Genomic DNA, 23253 nt, shown 5'->3' with positions numbered 1-23253 from the left:
AAAAAGTGTTACACGAGGCACACATGCGAGCAGCTTGGAGTAGCTCGTGGATAATATCATTTGATAGCAAAACATGAGCTCCATGTTCCCCAAGTGATTTACAACTAATTCTAACTATTATTATTTATGCCACTATAAGTTGTAAATCACTTGGAGAAAGTGTAGCTCAAGTTACTCTACTACGTGCTGCTTGCCTGTGTGCCTTGTGAACATTTTTTATTATATTATTATTATTATTATTTATTTTATCTAATCTAACCTTAAATAACCTAAAGACATTCCTATTTTTACATTTTAGTTACTTTTATAATAAAAATAAAGAATAAACATGAAAAACAAGAAATAAAGTACTCACCTGATTATTCTTTTTTTTTGTTGTTGTTGACTATTGATGACACTTAACCTTACTTTTTTATACTAGTGCTAGTAGTGCATTAAATAATTTTTATTGACTTAAATTATGCACCAAAGAACAGTGAATAATAACATGCAAAAAGCAGACAATTTCCTCTATCAATCACAATTTTTCAGGCTTTCTAACTATGTGACAAGAGCCGTTACAAGTGCATCCAAGCTAGCCGTTGTGACTCCAATGGGAATCAAAGTTATATTAGAAGTGAAATTCACTATTCTTTGTTCAGAACACAATGTTATACAGTACATCATTTGATAGATGATAACCTTGATTTTCTATTGGTTATAGGTAATATATATAATTAAACGTAAGAGAGAACTATCAACAAATTGTGAAAGAAAGGATGTGGCAGATAGCTCTGTAACCACACAAAATTGAAGGCTATAAAAATTGTGGTTTGTCTGAGCAATCATGATTTTATAGTGAGTAATTTACGTTGAATTTCATAGTTTCTGGGGGGGGTGGATAAAATAGAGATGAGAAGATAGCTAGAGAAAATGTGTTACGTGCGTCACACTAGGGGAAATTCAGGATTTTTTATAATATTACTTTATAAAATTAAGAACTTAGAACTTATATACCATTAAAATATGGATTATTAGCTAAGACTTTATGTTATACTAATTGATATAATATAAACAAAAAGTAGTTTATTAAAATTTTGAATGTAAGACATTAAGACCTCGTTTCATGTGCAGTAAAGGATACCTGTGGTGAGAGGGTTAACTATAAATATTTCATAGTCGCAATGATAAACTTTTTGACATATGGAATGTCTTCATTATGGAAAGATATAATGTGTGAATAATATGTTTATATGCTTTCATTTATGCATTAAATGAAATGTAGGTCAAATCTTGCTTTAATTCTTCATTTGTCATAGGTAAATATTTGAATTGTGCTCTACATTAACCGTCTTTGGGTAGGTCAAAATGCACGCATCATGACTTTTTAGAAAATTGCATTCAAAGTTTAATTAAACTACTTTATCATCATTGTATATGAATCAACTTGGCATTAAAATGTAGTTAATAATTCAAATTTTAATATTATATAAGTGTTAAGTTCTTTATTTTATAAGGAAATATTAAAAAAATCCCCAAGCTTGCCTAGTTTGAGAATTGTGACATTTGGTATCTAGGTCTTCCCTCTTTGCTAATTTATTTACCACCCATTTAAGAAGTAGGGAATTCAATGTAAATTACTCATTATAATATAAGTATTACTAGTGCAAAGCATAATTTTTATAGCTTTCAATCTTGTTTGTTTATGGAGCCATAAACTAGAAAATCAGACCCGCTTACTACATCTACCTGTCATATCCTCTGTTTCACAAGTTACCAATAGTTCTCTGTGACACTTTATACAATATTATTTATAACCAATAGATAGCCATAGTTTCAGTCTACCAAATGACTTATTGTATTAGGTTGTTTTCTATACAGAGTATTGTCTATTTCACCTGCAGTTTGAAACTTTTTCTCACGGTATTCACGTTGACAAGCTTAGCTAAATTTTCAATGGCTCTTATCTCATAGTTATAAAGTCAGATAGATTATGATAGTTATTGGACATTGCTGCTTTTTATGTGTTATTATTCTGTGTTCTTAGGTGCATTATCTAATTAAATAAGAATTATTTTGACATTTGCTGATTGTGTGTTTTTCCTTGCAGTTAACCAGCCAAACTATTTTCAACTTGTTTTCTAGCAAAGTTAATTTTATTACCTGTAATTCCTCTTATTTACTTTAACTTAAGCACGGTTTTAAGGGTTTATTTGAACAACTGTACCTTGCTAAATTAGGTCTGTACTAGTATGAGCAGCTGCTATTCTGTTTCATTTCTGTAGGATATAAAGTTTTTTTTTTAACTTCACATTCTGTCTTGTTTCTTTCATCAACAACAAGTCACAACATCTGTATTTCCACTATTGGGCCCATGAATTTCTTATTATTGCAAAAAATCAAGCATCTATGTACTTCGATTACTCTCGGAATATTAGACTTGTGAGCTTTTAGATTTATGTTTGTGTTTGAAAAAAGAAACTAAAATACTGAACCACTGCTTGCTTATATTTGTGCTTTTACTTTTGCAAATTAAAACTTATTTAGATAAGTTATTAATGTCTTGTGTTATATTTTGAACGGGTTTATCAGTTTTTTGGGTGGGTTATTAGATTAGTAACTCAAATTAAGTAGCAATAAGTATAAACAAATAAACTTTCCATTCTAGACTCATCAGAGCTTGATGTAACACATTGCCATATGTTTGTAAGCATACCAAATTTATAATGATGGCAAACATTTATTTATTTGCATTAAGTGTTATTCTTGTGTGGAAAATGTTTTTTAAAGTTAGTTTGATAATCATTGTGAAGGATATTTTATTCAATGGTAGGATCCAGATGAAGGCAAGTTTACACATCAGTTGGAGAAAGTTGTAGAAGAAGCTTACAAACTGCAAGAGCTGTGCAGCCAGCTGTTTCTCTATGAAAGCTCTGTCCTTTTTCGGGCAGATTCTGTGACGTCAGAGAGGCCATCAGAATATTATGGGGACAGAAGAACTTTGATAAGTGCTTCATCAGTAGACAGCTTTGTGTCTGCACATTCAGAGGTGAGTACAAATTCACACTTGTGTTACTAAACTTCTTATTTTGTTTGTTTTAAGATAAGTTATAAGCACTAGCATAGAGAGTGTAACTCTTTACATGGTAATGTTTTTGGAATGATTAAATTATAATTTGACTTTCTAAGTTTTTTTTTTGTAGAGTTCATTAAAAAGATACATAGATTGGATTTGTAATAATGAAAAAAAATTAATACTTTTTGTTTTTTTAATTATGCTCTGAGAAAAGATGCTTATATCATGATAAAAGGATGCCCAGTTTTTGAGAAGACAACACTAGGAAATATTGAATAGTGACTAAGTAATCCATTGATAACCCAAAGGTGCAAGAATGTTTGAGGTTGTGTCTTGTTCACCATAAATAATAAAGTGTTCTTAATGAAAAGTAGTCCTTACATCTTGAAATTGTTCAAGCCTTTTAAATTAATATTTTCTGCAGATCATATTTTACACTTTTGTGTAATATAAAATTTAAGAGTCAGTATTAGACTTAGAAATTTGTTAAAATACCATTAGAGATTCTGTTTTGAAAATATTAACAAATTATGTAACTTAAAATATCAAACAAGTTTATAAGGAAAAAAGTAATTATATTAAAGATTGAGTAACCATGTGCTTTTTCAATTTAAGGTGGCAGACATATCAGACTTCGATGAGTTTCTGGAGACTAGTGTTGATTTACAACATTTGGCACTCTACCAGACAGGTCTAAAGCAATTTGAAAGTGGAAGCATTCCTTTTCGAATTTTAAGGTTTGTATGAGTTGTTTCTATTTCAGTAAGCATCTGTCTTAAATCAGCTTTTTTTAGAATGTATGCATATAAGAAAAGAGCATTTAAAACATCTTCCCCCATGTTAGTTGGACATGCATGCTTCAGCATACCATAGGTCTGATTTTCCTTTTCTTGATTCTCAGACTTTGGAATCGCTTATTCAGGCACGGGGTTCTGATACATCTACTTCCCTTCGTTTTTCCTCTACTCATTTCTCTTGGCTCTGACTTATCCTAACAATGTTTCTATGTTATTTTTCATCTATTAATCTCTTTCTGAAGCTATCTACTGTTCCTCTGAGGGTTTTCAGCAGATATGTGTCCCCTTCTTTTCTTCACATTGGCATTTTTGTCTTTTTCAGCTTTCTCGCTCCATAGTTATTTTGTTGTTGGGATCTCCTTGGCAGGGATGCCTTTCTCTCACATGGACATTTACCTGCTTCTCATCTGCATGACCTTTTAATGTTGACATGCCTCCTCCAAACAAGTCTCTAAAGAATCAGTGACATCTACAAAAACAGATTGGTGCAGAAAAGGAGCAAGACTTCTATTTCTTCTTTTGTTTCCTGACTTTTTCAATCTACTCTTATTCCTGTTTCTTGGCCTCCAGCTTCCTCTCCTCTACCTGTACCACGTTCACATATTTTGGATCCTAGCTGTCTCGTCTTCCATTGTTGCCTTTTCAGATGCCATTATCATCAATAACTGCCCCTTAGATTTAGGATCAGCTGGGGTAAAGTTAGTCTGATTTGCTCATCTTCAGGTTTTGGCAGATGGTCTAATTCTTCAATTTTCCTCTCCTCCTCCTCCATTATCTCCAGTTCCCATTTTATTCCCTCCTCCTCGAGATCCACTGTTTTGCCAGCATCTTTCCGAGGCAGTTTGGATCTCTTGCAGAAAGATGCTATAGAACAGGTGTATCTTCCATCTCTGGAGTTTTATTCCCATCTATTCATTGTTCCCAAGAAGACAGGGGATTGGCATCTGTTTATTGATCACTTGAGTCTAAACCACTACATTGACCTCCCTCATTTCACTATAGAATCTTTTCTCAACCTCAGATGGTCATTTGGGTCGGGTGTTTCAAGTCCATGCTCTCCCATGGAGTGTTGGCTCCATACATCTCATAGTCAGAGCCTTTGCCAGTCATATTCTTGTTCTGGGACTGGTTTCACTATTACATGAATGATTGGCTTATTTTGGTTCCTTCCCAGTAAGCTACTCACAACCATGCCCATCTCCTTCTTCTTGGGTTCTCAAGAGATAGCCAGTCATTGATCTGTGGTCAAATCAACTCTACATATCAATCTTTTTGGGCATTTTGTTGTGATCCATGCCAATAATTTGACCATTGTCTCCTATATCAACCATCAAAGGGGCACCCATTCTTGTTCATATTGTTTTTGAACACTTGATCTCCTTTTATGGGCCCAATCTTGACAAGTTTGGCTTATTGCCTGTCACATCCCAGGCATTCTGAATCTTGTCACAGATTGTCTTTCTTGATTCAACAAGATTCTACCAACAGAGTGGTCTCTCCCCCCTCAGGTGTTCTAGTGGCTATGCTCCCATCTAGGTACCCTTTGTGGATACTTTTGTCATCCATCTCAGTACACATCTTCCTCTATTCTGGTCATCTTTCAGTTCTTGCTGTAGGTGTGCTCAGTCAGGATTGTACATCTACCTTCCTATCCGTCTTCTTCTCCAAGTCCTGTCACTTATTCAAACCACTCAATGTCTGTCCTTCTCATTGCTGCATTCCCAGCAATGGTTTCCACTTTTGGACATTATTCAGTCATCTCCCCTGCTGCTTCCTCTTTCCTAATCCCTCCTCCAGCAGTTTCATTCCTACCTCACTCATCCAGTGTGTTTTATCCGATCCCTTTGAGGCCTTCTGGACTCTCTTCACAGGTAATTTTCTTTCTTTCTCATTCTTTTTTGCTTGTTTACCAGCATAAATGGTCCATTTTCTGTTGTTGGTCTCTGTGTCATGGCTTCTCCCCTTTCCAACTGACTGTTCCTCACCTTTCTGACTTTTTCACTTGGCTTTGTGACAGTGGTTTATCCATTTCATCCATTATGGGCTATAAGGCAGTGTTATCCAATACTTTTCATTTTGGCCATATCGTTTCCTCTCTTGTTTCAGTCCTTTTGCCTTCTTCATCCTCTCTGTCCAGTTGTCCTACCAGATTTGAACCTCAGTGTTGCCCTTCATGTCCTCACCCTTCCTCCCTTTAAGCCTTTAGCTTCATGTTCTTTGTACCAACTTTCCCTCAAGACTTATTGTTTACTCCTATTTGCATCTGAACATTACAAGTCAGATGTGTATCCCATTGGCATTTCCCATAACTTTTATCATAATTTATATATTCTCCTTTATCTCAATCATGCATTTTTTCTGAAAATGTCTGCTGCGTGAGAGGGAAATAACTCATTCATTTTTACCCTTTCATCCATTGCTCATCTTTATTCCTGGTCTAATCCTCTTTGTCTTCTTTGTCCTGTGTGGACTCTTCATTGTTATGTTGCCCAAATGGCTCCTTTTTGTAGTTTCCAATCCCCAACTTCTTATCTATTGAAACTCTTCTACCCAAATTCTCTGTACAGTAACCTTTATTGGTTGGCAGTGCCAATTCATTTGTCTGGCTTGTGCTTCATTGACTGAAAATTCTCATTGCATCTTCCATGTTTCCTCTCATCAAATCTATCAACTCACCCTTTCCCTGGCTGCTCACTTCTGTTATCCATTAGAGGAGGTCGTGCAGGCTGGCAGGTGCACTACATATCACTCTTTTGTTGTACATTAACTGCATCATTTGGCCATCTCTTCCTCATTCGAATATTGTTTTCCACCTGTTGCCCTTCTCCATATCCCATTCAGGCTCTGAATGGGTAAGCTCTAATTTTTTATTTCTTACTTTTACAATGGCCTCTTTTGACATCCCTGGATCCCACTCTGTTTCAAGTCTGGGTATACTTAACAATAAATCTGTACCAGGAGACATTTAGTGTCTATAATGCTTACTGATTATGTCAAGGGTTTCTCGTGGTAAGTTGCTTCATAAATAAGGTCCATTCCAGACTGCACTCACTCATGGACTATCATAAGTAAAGCTGTGTGGGGTCTTAGTTTAATAAACTGGGACCAGCCTAATTTTCAAAATAAGGTTTTCATGGTCACCCATTGCACAGTCTTAACCCTTTGACTTCCAGTGCACTCTTTATCTCCTTTCTGCACATGACACAAAGTGTTACTGAGTTACATTGAAAATTGAATTAAACCGCTATACTGTCACAATTTTAATAAAATTTTTGTTATCAAGTATGTTATAATTCAAAGTTTAATATTATCTCAAGTTTTTATTCCTTTATTTTAAAAGAAACCTCTAAAACAATAATTAGAACTTTAGTTTTGTTGTGACATGGTGTGCTTGCAGTTACAAACATCTTAGCTTGCATTTCTTCTATTTCAATTCTGTTTCATCTAAAGTGTATGTTTAATGTCTAGACAGAATAGTAAGGGTATGAGCCACAAAATATGTTTCACATTACACTCAGAGACTTTGAAAGAGGAAGCTGTAAATCTTTCTCCCCTTCTGATAGTAACCATGTCCACCATCTAAAGCCAAAAAATAGACTCCTAATGAATATTTAGACTTTGAAGCTCATGTTTATAACCAATAGAAAGCTAATTTTAAACACCAAACTCTCAATGGTTAGCTTAAAACTGGTGCGTTTTATTCTTTCTGAAGTTCATCAAATCGCAGTACCATTATTGAATGCTTGTTGTCCTCTAGCACAGTTATTTTTTCCTTGACTTATACATATTAGTTTAAATTGTACTTAGGTTTTACTTTTATATTTTAGTTGATTATGTATTATTTTTGTTTTAAAATTCATATTTGAAAGATTTAATAATTTTTTAGTATAATCCAAACATAGCCTCGCTCCACTAGGCCGATGTTACTAAGTGAGATGAAAAATATTTTGGCAGAGGCTAAAGTACCTTTGCTGATGATACTGTTATATTACCTGCGGGCACCTGTTGATGTGTGTTGACATAAATAATTAACTGTTAAGAACAGGAAAGGAAAATAAAACATTAAAGTAAACTATAAGGGAAAAGGTAAAGATGTGGAATCATGCATAAGACCATAAGAAGACAATTTAAGATTTTGCGATGAAAAGTTAAAAGATATGGACATTTTTTTATTTTAAACGTTTCATTGCACTGTACGTTGATGATAACAGTTACAGTTAGAGATATAGTAGAGAGAATGAAAAATAAAATATAAAAATTTACCTTAAAAAACTTCATCTTTTCATATTCACCTAGGAGGTTCTAGAGGTTATGCAAATGAAAGTTGCATAACTGTAAGATGTAAAAAAAAAGTTTTTTTTTTTATACTTAACATGAAAACCATCTTCCATGTGAACTATTCAGAATCTGAATGCAAATAACTACAATAAATAGTACAACAGTATTTCATTTTCTATTCTTAGAAGTGCTTCCATTAATGTATGAGAATATCAAAAATTCTCAAAGTCTAGTATACAAAATATAATTGTTAACAAAATATAAAATTTACTAAAAGTGACATGGACTTTATCCTTGTAGCTGAGAATTAGAAGTATTTGTTAGCAAATTCTGATATATAAGTAGATATAAGTTTTTGGTTAACCACTAAAGTTCAAACAATGCTTTTGATGTAAATGTATCCCATACAAACACAAATCGTTTCTCTCGTTACATCAACATACAACACAGACACTTCTTTCAACAGTGGATCTTTCAATAAAAATGTTTTTTTTAATCACATAAAATTTTTCAGAAACCAAAAATGTATATACTTTAAAGCGTGATAGATTCTTTTGAATGTTTCAAGTTTGAAAAAGATCCTTATAAAACACAGCTATTAAAATATATTTTTTGTGAACTTATATTTGAAATTATTTTTGTCCACTTAGAGTGGATGTTTTGTAACAAATGTGTTTTGTATTTTAGGACAGAAACCATGAACTGCCAGTCAGATATAGAATTCCTTGCTAAAGTTCACTGTCTCAGACTTGGGTTTCAGGTTGGTGTAGCTTTTTTTGAGTACAGTATTCTTTTAACTTTAATTATTTATATGAATGACTAAATAAATTTTCTTTAAACTTTATTTAGTTTGGGATTTTAGAACACATCACTGAAATATAATTCTCCTGTTTTTTCCATTATATATATAGAGGAACTTGTATATTTTTATTAATCTTCTATTTGCAGAGGGCAGCATTTAATATGAAGTTAGTCTGACTTTAGTTAAGGATTTGTGACAAATAAAACAATTTTGAGATTACTTAAGTATAACATCATTCAGTATGTGTGTGTAATTTGCAATTTTTTTTAAAAACTAAAATTATTTTTCATTCATGAAAGGTAGAAGCATAAAGGAGCATACTGGGACTGTCCACTTCATACTAGTGACATGTGTAATATTATTACTGATAATAATTGTAAAATAAATTACTTGTTTTGTTTCTAATGCTAAATTCATGTATAAAAGGCACAAGGAAATGTAGATTAAATGAGCTAGAACATGTATTATATATATATATATATATAAAATGGTAGAAAAACAAACACAAAATTAACACTAAAAACAAATGAAAACAAACACTTAGATCTAGTAAATTATTCTGGACCATAGGTTTTTTTTTATATGGACAATTTGTGTCAAAACTGACAATTGTTGAATACTTATACACAAATAGCCAAGTTTGTCAACTAAGTAAACTGAATTTTTGTGGCTCTCTAGAAGCAGGGAGAGAGAAAAATATAATTCAATGGATTAACACCTACAAACTAAAAGAGAAAAGGCATTTGAATTAAAAACTACAATACTTCAAAAATCATTCACATAAACTCCAAACCCAAATACAAGTCATTTAATTTTTGTATAAAAAAGATTCTGAAACCAGTAATTTTTTTTTCAGTATTTGTTGGAAAAAGAAGATGCTCGAACATGGTTTGCAAATGCAGGAGGACAGCTTCTAAATGATATTTTGTGGTTTGCTGAACGTGTAAGTGCTCTGCATATGTGGATAATTTTAAAATTCATTATACAATTTTCTAACATTTCTAGAATACTTAAGCTTCTGCACTTGCTAGCTTGTTCCCTTTTTGGTTTTATTTTGTGTGTGTGTGTGTGAAGCAGGGATAAATTATGTTCTAAGTAATTATATCATTGAGATATTTGATGTGAACAGAAAAGCCTGCTTTTAACATGTTAGGTGTTGTTGTTTTTTGTTTAAAAAAAATCAGCTTATTCTTACCAGTTCTTGTCTGAAATAAGAATATTTTACTCTTTTTTTTTTACTAAGAGGAGCTTGAGCATTTTGCCAATATCCTTTTAATGAAGCAGGCATGGTCTAGTCTTGGTTCCAGAATCAAGACGTTATGCCTCTGAAACTTTTCAGCTACGAATTAACACGTTATAAATATAATAGTCAGTCCTATTATTTGTTCTGGCTGGTTGCCCTCCTTCTGATTTGTAGTTTGAAATTAGGGATGGCTGTATTTGAACCTAAGTCTTAGCTCATTTACATATAATGTTTTATTCAGAGTGGACAATTCAATTCCAGTTTCTTTTGATGATCAACCTAGGTGTTATATCTTAAGAAAAAATCCTAGGCTTGTGTGAAAAGTTTTGAAAAATAATGACAACAACAAACTTCAATCACAAGTAGATATTTATTTCCTGAAGACTTCATTTTACTAAAAATTGACAGTAGTTGATTTTTATTTTTATGATTGTAGAATTTCGTAAACAGAATTTTCAGTAATATAGAGCTTTTCATTTAGCCTAAGTTCTTTGGGTTTTACTCAGTTTTTTTATTCATTCAGACATTCAAATAATAATAACAATCCAAAAAATATTTCTTTGAGTATGTGAAAATTAAAAGATTGTTTCTTGTATTGTTTAACAACTCATTTATATCACAATGTAATATATATATGTTAAGCTTAAAATAATATACCATATTTGCACTTGTTCCTGTTTCTTTGCAACAAACATGTTTTTATCATGTTACAAGATTATAAATTTACTCAAAATTTTACCATTAACAGGGTTACAGTATGAAAATGTTTACTGTTTTAGATGGACTGAATAGTAAAATAATTATGTTATACGTATATTAAATTAAAATCTAAATAGTTTATTTTGATAGTTACCCATTTTTTTAATTCCTGTTTTTGACTTACATTAAATTCAGTTGAACTTCCATTAGGACATTTGGTATATTCAGTTTATTTTTTCTTATTAATTCAAATTCACTTGAGATCATACAATAAATTTTGAAGGCCCTTATAATGCTGTATTAAAGATATGTTTCAGTGGTAGAAAGCTCTGTGGTTGTGTAGGTCTTCTAAAAAAAAACAAGTGTGTGTGTGTATTTGAAGTTTGTTAACCTTAGATGAATTACAATTCTTTGAAGTCAAGGTTCTTTTAAACAAGATATTTTTAGCAAACATGATCTTTACCCCTGCAATGATATATACTCCTTAGAGAATATTTCAACATTTTATGCAAGACATTCTAACTTATCATCTCAAGAGTACTAGATGCTATACAAAAAATCCTGCCCTGGTTTGTTTAATGACGAAGCAGTTTAGATAAAATAAAAACTTCATTTAGCATAGCAGATATTCTATGTGAAATAAAACTGGGATACTTAAGAATGTACAGTGACCAGTTGTAAGTGTTATTTAATTTCTGAACATGCTAATCATTGTGTGTGTTGAGAAAGAACCTGTTGTATTGCACACAATTATTTGCTGAATTCTTTATTTTCTTTAGGATCCCAAGGACTGTTTAGCTGCATATGATAATCTACTAGATTATGTTAATGACCAGAAGAATTGGAAGCAAATGGAAGAAGAATTACAAGGACGAGGAGTAAGAAGTCATGAAAATGTTTATTGCTGTATTATTATTTAATATTTGTGGAAATTACTTCTAATTTTTACTTTAAGCAGTAATCAGAAAATTTTCAATAATTATTGCAGTGGTAGTTATAGTGAAAGAGTATTTTATGAAAGTTGAGGTGTTTGGAATTGCATTAAATAGCATTGGTGGTAATAGTTTTATATAAAAATTGATTTAAATAAATATTAAATCCAACAATCTACTTGTAAGATCGAATACTGAAGTTTTAATGAGAAGATTTTATATGTTTAGACACTAAAATATGTATTTTGTAGTAGTATCAAGTTTTAAAATATTGTTTCTTTTTTTTTAAGTGTGCTTTGGCTAACAATAAACACTAACTAAACTTGTGCATTTATGTTTTTATGTGATTAATTCTGTTAGGACTGAATGAGTCAGCATTTCTGCCATAGTGGTCTATTTGCATTTTTCTGTCAAATGCTATTTTTACAAGAATATTGAAAATTAGAAAATCAAAGTTTTTAATAAAATGAGACCTAAATTATATCAGATCATATTTTTCATTATGATATTTACGAGCATAATCTGTATGATTATGATTATATATGTGTGTGTGGGTGTTAAACCTTAAGTTTGAAATCAGTTCTAGTGAGTAATTAAAAAATCTTGTTAAGGGTTATCTTTTGCAATATTTATTTCTAAGTTTTTGAATAAATTCAATTTATTTATTAACTGTAGGCACACTTTGGACTTTTCATCAATATTTTTGATTCAGAAACCCCTTATTACCAAAAACATCATAACTGAAATCTTTCATAGTTTGTTCAACTTATAGTTAGAACATATTTAATTGTGTTTGTTTATGATCCTTTTACAGTTTTGTTTTTTATCATTCATTACAGAACAAAATTTGCTTCTAAGGTACTTGTACACATGAACTAATAATATTACTCTGAGATAGTGTGAACCTTGATACTACATGTATCACTAAAAGAAGTGATTATTTGTCATCTTACATAAACTTTAGTCTAAACATCGTAGGTAACTAACTGTATTTTGACAAAATTTTGTTTTGTTCCCTAGGTTAAATGTCTTTCCTTCTATGATGTGGTGCTGGACTTTATCCTTTTGGATGCATTTGATGATTTGGAAAACCCTCCTTCATCAGTTCTAGCAGTAGTTCAAAACAGATGGTTATCTAGTGGATTTAAAGAAACAGTGAGTTTACTATGATATCTAGTACATCACTCATTTACAGAATTTATGTAAATAAAATGTTTGTCTCCAATTTAGAAATATATTAAAGGCAATATTGTTTTGATGCTGTTTTTAACACTCTTCGAGCATTTAAGTTAAATGTAAGAATATGTGCAATACTTCTTTAAGTCTGTTTTGTCCTTACAACTTTGCTTTTATATGTTATTCCTTAATTTCAAAATTATCATTCCAAGAGTACTAACTGTTCTAATGTATAAATCTTAAACCATAATACTTTTTTAATACTGTTTTTCCTCACAGCTTTAAGTTTGATCCCTACTGTATTGCATTTGTCTAAAATCACATGCATTTCTAATGAAGAAATATATTTAAAAAATTATTATTACTTTGAATGTTTGAACTTTTTTAAAAGTTTAAAAATAGTTCTTTCATGATAGTTGCTGCTCTTTTTGAATGAGAAGATGTCTAATAAATAAGTCCTTTCAAATAATTCTGTTGGTTAGTCAGCTTGAGACTTAAATTTTAGAATTATGATAAATCTAAGAATTTTTTACAAAGTAAACCATGATGTGATACTGTAGTTTAACCTTCTGGATTCACTTTTGATGACTTGAGGATGTCTGGACATCTTAGGTTATCATTCCAAAAGTACTACGTGCTACAAAAAATAAAACAAAATTCCAGATTTATTAAACATTATTAAAAAAAATATTGTTGTCTTTTACACCCATCAGTTACTGAATGAAAAATGTAATAATAAAAATTAGAAATATTATATTCTTCAGCTCTACTTCATTTAACAATTTTGGTACATAAATATTCTTCCTTGGAAAGGGTGTGACAATCACTCCAGCTATATGCAACCCACAGCAGCATTGCCTTGTTGAAAACTTACTGTGAACCAAAACCACACATACTAACGTTATTGTCTTGCTCATAGTTTTACAGCTTGCATCTGTGGTAACATTTCATTTCACTTCCTTTTACAAATTGTTCATACGAAGTGGAATTAACCCTATGTATTACTTCATTGACACAACTTCCATTCTTTTATGGTCGTAAATATATATGCTCTTGCTGTTTGGGTATATTTATTTATTTATCATAGTTTTACCACACTTAGAAAAAGATTATTACATTTTTCTGCATTATTTTGATAAAATGTTAAAGCTGAAAAAATACGGGGATCTGAAGGCATTTTAAGGAATTTATTAGATTCTTGAGCATTACCAGCATGTCTTCTTATGATGAAATTCATATTAACAATGTTACATTGAAAACATCAAAGAGAATTTCACACATTGAAAGTCTTCTGAGCATAATTATTATGTGCTATAAAAAGTTGGTAGCTCACACTTGATAAAGATAAGCCACTCTAAATAAGGGCAAGCCAAGTAGCTTAAATCTGTGAAATGACTTCTTTTAATATTAAACAAAGAATAAATGGGAAGATAAACACTTTACGTGTTTTTCACATTAAAGTGTGTTAAGTGTATTTTAGATTATTTAAACTAAGTATTATGTTAAAATTTATCTTTCTTTTGTTTTAGATTTGGTTTATAAATCACACAGAGGAAATTTCTGATTATAATAAAACTGTTGAGTTGAACATTCTTTCAAATATGAATAATTTTTTTCATCAGTTTAAGCATGAAACAAAAATATTCTAATAGTTATCAGTTAAGTAACAGTAAATGATAAAAGTGAGACAGTCTTGAATATATATATCTGTTAACATGAATGAGCTAAAATCAGGATAAATAATATCTGTCATGATATAAAAATTGTTTAGTGTAGATAGTATTAACTAACTTATTTTGTGAGTTAATATTTTATGATTTTTTTTTAATAATAAGAGAGTTAAAAGCAGATGATTGTTGGAAGTTGTATTTATAATTCAGTGATGTTGAGACTATTGAATGTTGTGTGTAATACATGAGAATATAGAGGTTTCTAGAAAGTGGGCAGACAATTAAGTGATAAATATATAAATAGTGTGAGATGAGTGGGAACAGCAGACAGACAATAGCAGAAGAGAGTAAAGTCACGGCCAAGGAAAAGTTTGGCATGAAGTTAACTGCTGTAGAAGTGATAGGCCTAACGTTTAATATGTTAGAGTAAAACTAACAGTAGAAAAGGAGATAAGAAGAAGAATTTATTCCATCAAAGCATGGTTCTAAAGTAATTGGATCAGCTTGAGTGCACTTTGACAAGAGGAATAGAGGGTATTTTGAAGAAAGAAGACCAATGGATAACTGGAAGAGCAGTATACAACTGTGGTATCTCGTGCCACAATTGCAAGTGAATTATACACAGAATACTAGTGCGATAGAAATAAGGAAAGGTACTTACGGCTTACCAACTGAAATTCTAAGGTAATTGACTAGGCCTAAGTGGACTTTTGACAAGAAGAAGAGAACCATATAGTGTTTATGATATCCCTATAATCTTTATAGTGTAAAGAATTTGTTGTAGGTATGTTTAACTTTTTCCAAATGTATATATTCGTTTGAAAACAAGTGGAGTGAATGCTATTCATTTATCATCAACAAGACACAGACACCTACTGTATAAGAATCCTTCGCCCAACAACAACACAATATATATATATTTATACTATTAATATATAGCATTTAATTGACAATTGACAAACATAACTATGACATTCGACATTCATCTTTACACAATTTTATTGTACACTTTTAAGAAAAAACCAAAACGTAACTCAATGTACCATAAGCATAACGTAGCTATTTAGTATTGTAGTGTCAGCATGTTACAGGTAAGCAAATTTATTTCTGTTACAGCTCACCACCAAAGGGTAGGATCATACTGCATAAGTAAACACTAATGCTAAAGTATGTAGATTTAGTACATTATATATGTATATTTGTAAATACTTTTGTATAAATGCATGTAACATTTTTTTATGATTTTTCAACTTTTTTCAAGACACTTGGATTGTTATGTGCCAGTTGTTTACAAGAATTATTCTTTTATATCTAATCTCAGGCTCTTGCTACTGCTGTATGGTCGGTCCTCAAAGCGAAGCGTCAAATGCTTAAGGTATGGCTGTTGATTTATTTAAACTTTTCATTTGGCTTTTGTTACTTTTGGTGTGATTCACAGCTATGTATAATTTTACTTTTGAATCCATTTGAAACACTTATTATCCTAACCTCTTTTTCTTTTTTTTTTTACTTGCCTACCAATATCAAAGATATGAAAATCAATAGCTATTAAACATTGTCAAATAAAATGATTGTAAAAAAAATAAGTAAAGATGTTTCAGTTTATCATTTTACAATAAAGAAAAGTAATGAATGAGTCACTGAAGTTCATTGACTCTATCAAACTGTATTTAGTATTGAAGCAAAATGAGAGCAATCATAAAAATATATGTATTACAATGAAACCTACATTACTCAAGAGCCTCTCTAAGGTGAAAGGAGGGTTATATGTACTTGTGTCTTGTGTGTGAGATTACCTGTGAGTATAAGCAGGCTGCATTAGCATGCATGACCGATAGTAATGAGAAATTAGCTGATAGCATACATTGCAGCTCTAATGAACATAAAGCTGTTCTAAAAGTGACAATTATGTGCTTATATGTAATTGTCTCTTTAAACATAACCAGTAACACAAAATCAAATTTTCCCATATTTTGTAAAACAACACTGCAACAAAATGACTGAATTTGAGCACAAGATATTTTGGGTGCCAATTTGGGAAATAGAGCTATAAGTGTTTGATATTGTACTGATATTACTATGTTTACTTGTTATAAATCCAGTAATATGCATGGTATTGAAATAAATTACAATATCTTCTTAATACATGTATTTACATATGTTGTGATTATTTGTAAATCACAAATGCTAATACTAATTTCTCCCTTAGAATATGCATATCTCATATCATGATTTTGAGCCTCCTAGAACACTTATGTAAAGTTTAGCAGTGCTTCCTAATTTGTAAAATTGTAAAAAGTTAATTCTTCTAGATTTTTTTTAACTTGCATTAGCTCAAAACAAACAGTTTTTCTCTCATAAAAACTGTTATCAAATTAATAATTTATGCTTTTGAGTTTACTTACTGACTAAGTATTATTTTATTACAAGTTACAACTTTCACAGTAAGGAAGATTATTTTTTTAGGACAGGAAGGACATTTTGATCATTAACATTGTTTGATTGTTGAATGTTCATTTAAATACTAAAACCTTATTTACTGTTAAAACTTGTGTACTTGAGAATGATTGCACCAGTGAATTAAACGTCATACTTGTTCTAAAATATAATCTTCCTTAATGTAAAAGCTGTAACTTGAAATAAAATTAAGAATTTGGTTGAATGATATTTGTTATAAAACTATTTTCAGATTTTTTAACTAAATAGCAACTTCAAGGTATGCATAAAGATGTAAATCTGTTTTCTTAGTCAACCTGTTATAGATCAACTTACTTTATTATTGGTTCTGCATTGTGAGATGTATAAAAGTTTTGTCTCTTTCTCAAGAAAAGATGCACAAACATATATATATATATATACATACATACGCAAATTAATGCACACAAATATATATATATGTGTGTTTGTGTGCATTCGTTTGAGAGCAGATATATATATATACGTATGAATTATTTAACTGAACATCATTGTTTTTCTTGTAGTTTGTATGTGAATGTTCTTCGCAAGTACAAACATTGTGAATAATAGTAATTTAAATCCATACAGACAGTGGTATTATATAGTATCAAGATAAATTATGGACAGAAATACAGTCCTCAGAATTGTATAAAAAATTGAGCAATAGCAAAATGTGGCAAGAAATATCATAAAATTTTGAACTAAGCTGTAAAAATATAAAAATGAAAACCCTTTTTGCAATAAAAGTATTGATTCTTTAAAACATGTAATCTTAATATACTGTGGAAGTAAATATTTATATTATTATTAATTATAGATATCTTGATTATGTTAGGAAATATAATCCAATTCAGTTTAACTATCAAAAGATGTGATAATTTAGCCTTTGTAGTCTACATGAATTGGAAAATTAATTGAAAATGTCAGTTTTAAATATATGAAATGTGAATAATAAACTTGAAGAGTGTCAGAAATGGTTGAGTTACAGCTAAAAAATTAATGATTTGATAGTTGAACTATCAAATGTCATAACTTGTTTCACTTGGATGTTTCAGTTCTACAGATAGAATTTTATAGACATTAGTAAAAAGATAACACTACAGTTTCTATAAGAATTTCATGTATTTGTATAACTAGACATAATAATAACAGCTAATAATAGCTTATCATTTATCTTGTGCAAAAAAAAAGCTATGATAAGTTGTTATACTTTTTTTATCACATTTGATAAAAATTAATTTAGTAATTTGTATGAAGAAAAATATTTGTGATTCCCAAATAAGTTAATTTATTGTAATGTTTCTAAAATATTTTTAGTTGTACATTTGAATATTTGATTTAATATTTGTATATGTGGTGCTATATAAGGGAGGGATTTTAACAATCAACTGTATTTTATTGTACATAATACAGACTTACCACAAAAAACAGTAATGAAAGGGTTAGGCTAACAGTTACAGATGCTAGAGGTTATTTAGTAATTGTTCTTGGTATATTGTCACAGTGAGTTAGATTGGATTCTATTCTAAGCCTTGTACTAAAATACATAAACTACAAAATTGATGGCATATTTGTTATATGTACAGTTTGATATTGAATTTTATACCATAATTGTTTTTCATTTAAGTTCCTCCATCATGCAAGGATGTTTATAAAATGATTGATTTTGTTCATATTTATTTATTATTATTATTAGTTTTAATGATTATTTATGTACATATGTTATGGGTTGTCTGAATCTGGAGTTTTCTGAAATGTCCTTGATGTTTTTTTATATGAACATGGTACATGTAGTTTTAAAGTTTATGAAAACACCTTAACTTCCTATTCACTTCATGAATGTCAGTCAAACTGAGTATGTGCTTGAACGTCCATAACTTGTCTTCATTTATAGGATAAAAAAGTTATAGTTTGATACCATATACTAGGTAGATATTACTTGTTTGTAATTTTAAATATATTATTACAGTTTCCAGATGGATTTATTGCTCATTTTTATGGTGTTTCGGAACACCTGAGTCCTGTATTGGCATGGGGCTTTCTTGGACCAAATGAGCAATTGAAACAAGTTTGCCTGTTCTTCAAGGTAGGTATCATTGGTCTTATTTGTCTAGTTATTAAATATATCTGCTTGGGAGTTCTGTCACATTTTACCCAAGACTCTACAAGTTTTTTTTATTCTTGGGTACTGATTTTTGTTGCTTCTGTAAAGAGAAATGAAACCATTATTACTGGTATAGACCATGCTGAAATAGGTTGTGGTATTTTAAAATAGGAAGACAACCTCAGTGAAAAAGCTCTCAGAAGTAAAAAATATTTTCAGTGTGTTTTACAAATAAAAAAGTATATAATCATGAAGCTATTAGATAATTAAGTTCTGCATAAAGTACCACCCCCAAAGAAGATATAGCTCTTGCATTGTTAAAAAAATTGTGGAAACTTTTGGGGGCTTTAATCTTGGTACTGATTTTTACTCATTAGTTTTATTGATGTTTAGCCTACATTTGATTCAAGGAGCACAATATCCTGGTTACAGAGGAAGTTCAAATATAAAAGTAAATTCATTCACAAGTTACTAATTTCTGCAAAAAAAATGTTTTTGTATTGTACTTATTATCGTATTCATCACACTTTTAGTTCTTAAAATAGAAATTTTGATTATACAACAAACTATAATACATTAAAGGGTGACTTAATGTTACCAAGTGGATTTAGTCAAGGATTTTCTGTGAATCTGTCATATTACAAGCACAAGGGACATTTCTCAGTGTGTGAAAATGGGAAAGAATAATCACTGAGAATTAAACATCAACACTGCTTACTATTTGAGAAAAGTAATAATAATAATAGCAAAAAAAACATATTCAATAAGAATTGTTTTTGACTATCACCAGTGTAATTTCATTATCTTCGTATTGTTTATATATAGTTTCTTTATAAATAAACCAAAATGTGAAAAAACATTGATATTTGAAGTCATAATTTTTAAGTTGTTCCACAAAAACTACTTGCATTATTTTTGCTAATTTACACCTTTAGATTTTACTACTTATTAATATGAAGCACAGCGATTTTTATATCAAACACTATGTATCTTATCCTAACTAGGGAAATGCATTTCACTTAGTTCAAAGATGGAAAGAAATTATAAAAATATTAATCTTGTATCTTGATTGAGGCTTTCTGTACGGTAGTTATAGTACTGTAATTGATGCTATTGAGCTTATTGTCTTGATACTTCTAATGAATTAATAAATCATGGTGTATTATAACTTGTGAATTTTCTTGTCTTTTTTCGTATTTGGGGAATTCACATGTGTACAGCTGTATTCAACTCATTTTGACCAACAATAACCTACAAGTTGACATTTGGCAATTTAGATGGACTACTAAAATCAAATAAATATATTTTTTATGTGTACTCTTTCTTTATAGAATTGTCTTTATCATGAGAAATTTTCATATTTTTAACTTCTAAAACAGTGCAATAAGAAGTTGTAGCATTGTTTTTTTCACTAGTTTTAGAAGAGATAGCTTCCTCACTTTTTTGTAATGTCTCATATCAGAAACTTAAAAGATCTTTATCTGATTTTCCTTTCCAAAAATAAACATTAAAAAGATGTTGCTTTCAATCAACCATGTTTTTCTTATGTTCACCAATTAAACACTTGAATAACCAGTTTTAATTATCACTATTATTACCTATCTTTTCCTTTCTACGAACGTAAAAATAATGTTTATACTTTTTATGCTTCTGGGAAAGCAAAAAAAAACTTTGAGTCTATAAAGCTTGTGCCCTGCTTAAATGTCACAGTGACCCAATTTCCAAAATAGTTTAGGTATTTCTAGTTACCAGTTTTTGGAACATTATGATTCTGTGCACTTTTTTGAAAGAAACAATAAATTACCTCCTACAAAGTGAGAAACTGAATGCTCCATCCATATTCTCCCATTGGCCACCCACAGTTGACATACTGAGCTAAGAGAAGCGTAAGAGATATTATAAATATACAGTGACCTTTGCAAATTGTTTGATTGGTAAAAGTATTTTTATTTTGCTGCCCTAGGGAGTTGCTTCTTCTGTCTGTCCAGTAATACCAACCCCAACACATGTGCTACTATTTTAAGAGCTTAGATATAAATTGTCATTTTGTTATGTATTTTAATGTACTCTCATAAATAAACTACCAAAAAATAGTTACATCAGTGCAAAAGTGTTATCAACCAAATATGAAAAATCACAGTGGAAAAGAATGATACAGCTTACCTGTAAATTGCTGGCAAGCAAATCAGAAAATACTTACAATTAAATCTTTGAACATGTCTAAACAGACTGCTTACATTTTTACCAACAGTAATAAAACTTAAGTAAAAAATGAAAACCAAAATCTGATAATTATTTCTTAGGATGAAGTGCTGGGATTTTTAAGAGACATTTTTAACTTTGGAATTGTACGGTACACAAGAGTGGAAGATCTTGCAGCTGACATTGCCCAAATAGCAGAGGAGAGGTACGACAGAGCTTGCCAAAGGCTGTCTTTATAGCTGTGTATATATTTTAGGTTAGGCTAGTTCATTGTAAAAGAAATCTTTATGTAAATTACTGCATTGACAGCATGTTGTTTAATAATACATGGAAATGTAATGTTCTTGCACCAGAGACTGTTGTAGCAACTGTTCAAGAAAGAAGTATATAAAGGATAAAATATGTAAAATGTTGTAATTTTAGCTTATTGTAGTATTATATAGTTTAAGTCAAAGCATGGAATGATTTAATTCTTAAAAATATTTACATGCTAAACAAAGAAAAATCTTTATCTTGTTTAAAAAATTCAAAAAGCAAAGTTGCAACTGCAATACTTACCCTAAATAATTTTATTTCAGTTAACAAAAAGGACCTTTTAACTAATGAAATGTTTGTATTTAAAACAAAAAAAACAATAACTGTATGTAATTATTTTTGTCCAGTGTATAATATTTCTGTGAATGTCTTGTGACTTTTGGATTAAATGTTTTTTTATTAAAAAATCATTATTCTTCTTCTTTTACAATAGGTTATTGAATAGAATTACAGCATTGAATATTTTTTGTTCTTTTATTTTTATTTCAATTATTTTTTTCAGCTGTTAAATGTATAATCTGAAAAATAATTAATATAAAAGATTTAAAAAAATATCTTCATCATTGTTGGCTGAAGCATCAATCCTTTGACTACATTAACTTTATAGAACATTACTTTTTCAAGAGTCAATTATAATTAGATTATGTTTTAAGTGTTTCAGTTCTATACATAAAAATTAAGCTGACTGAATAGAGTACTTGAAGTAATATGATAATGTGTTTTCTTGGTGTTAGAGAGGTCAAGTAATAGTTAATAACAGAGGTCAAGTACTAAACTTTTAGTTAGTTATTAATTTATCTATATCAAGATTATTTCTTTAAGCTTTTTTTAATGATGTAATTCATATTTTGAAAATGTGGAAAACTCTTTGTGTATTATAGTGCTATTAGCAACAAATTTATTCCAAGGCTGTTTAGTTAAAAGAACATGAAGACTGTCTTATTTTTTTATGTGGTAAAATGAATCTGTGGAGTATTGACATGTTTTACCAAAGAATTGTGTGAATCTGTGCAAATTTTGTATTTGATAGAGAAAAACTAATAACTGATGTGTAAACTCAGAATTAATGGGTGAAAGTTTGATACCTTGTAATTATTGATTTTAAAGTAAAACAAGAAAAATTGTTGAATGTTATCTTCTGTATTATAAGTTATCATATGCATACTATGGTGTTGTTCTGTTTAAGGAATGTAAATACATTTGCTCTTTTATCCCAAAGTTGTAATTGTCATTTTTATTAAATATAAACATGGCTAAATAAGAAATTTACAAACACAAGAGGAAGCAACAAACATGTCTGTTATGCTAATAGACTATAGCCCAATCTCAAACTAGAACTATTATATACAAACCACATATGATGCATTTACATCCTTAAAAGATAGATGTTATTTTTATTTAAAACTTAGTTTTATAATGAATATTAAAAACTTGGTAATGCCAACAATATGTGCTGCTGATATAGCTGAATTTTTAAGGTCCCAAGTGTCAGGTTTGTGCTGGGATACAAAATCTTCCTTTCT

The 23253-nt window shown here is 30.1% G+C and overlaps 1 protein-coding gene across 1 annotated transcript; it reads left to right on the top strand.

Moving 5' to 3' along the window:
* The first annotated feature begins 2388 nt into the window (after positions 1-2388).
* LOC106473924 (mitoguardin-like) lies at positions 2389-22948 on the top strand. Its single transcript, XM_022379374.1, has 10 exons — positions 2389-2421; positions 2813-3028; positions 3671-3792; positions 8818-8890; positions 9789-9875; positions 11654-11752; positions 12827-12961; positions 15974-16027; positions 19079-19195; positions 21517-22948. The coding sequence occupies exons 1-10, from the start codon at positions 2389-2391 to the stop codon at positions 21652-21654; spliced, it is 1074 nt and encodes a 357-aa protein (XP_022235082.1). The 3' UTR covers positions 21655-22948.
* The last annotated feature ends 305 nt before the right edge of the window (positions 22949-23253 follow it).

Source organism: Limulus polyphemus, unplaced genomic scaffold (assembly GCF_000517525.1).
Source record: "Limulus polyphemus unplaced genomic scaffold, Limulus_polyphemus-2.1.2 Scaffold135, whole genome shotgun sequence".
NCBI lineage: Eukaryota > Metazoa > Arthropoda > Merostomata > Xiphosura > Limulidae > Limulus > Limulus polyphemus.
The sequence above is the reverse complement of the archived record's forward strand: the minus strand, read 5'-3'. Positions and strand labels throughout refer to the sequence as shown.

Coding starts and splice junctions, on each gene's coding strand:
- LOC106473924 (XM_022379374.1), top strand. CDS start 2,389: ATGTACTTCGATTACTCTCGGAATATTAGACTT. Junction 12,962..15,973: donor CTAGTGGATTTAAAGAAACA/GTGAGTTTACTA, acceptor ATCTAATCTCAG/GCTCTTGCTACTGCTGTATG. Junction 19,196..21,516: donor AAGTTTGCCTGTTCTTCAAG/GTAGGTATCATT, acceptor ATTATTTCTTAG/GATGAAGTGCTGGGATTTTT.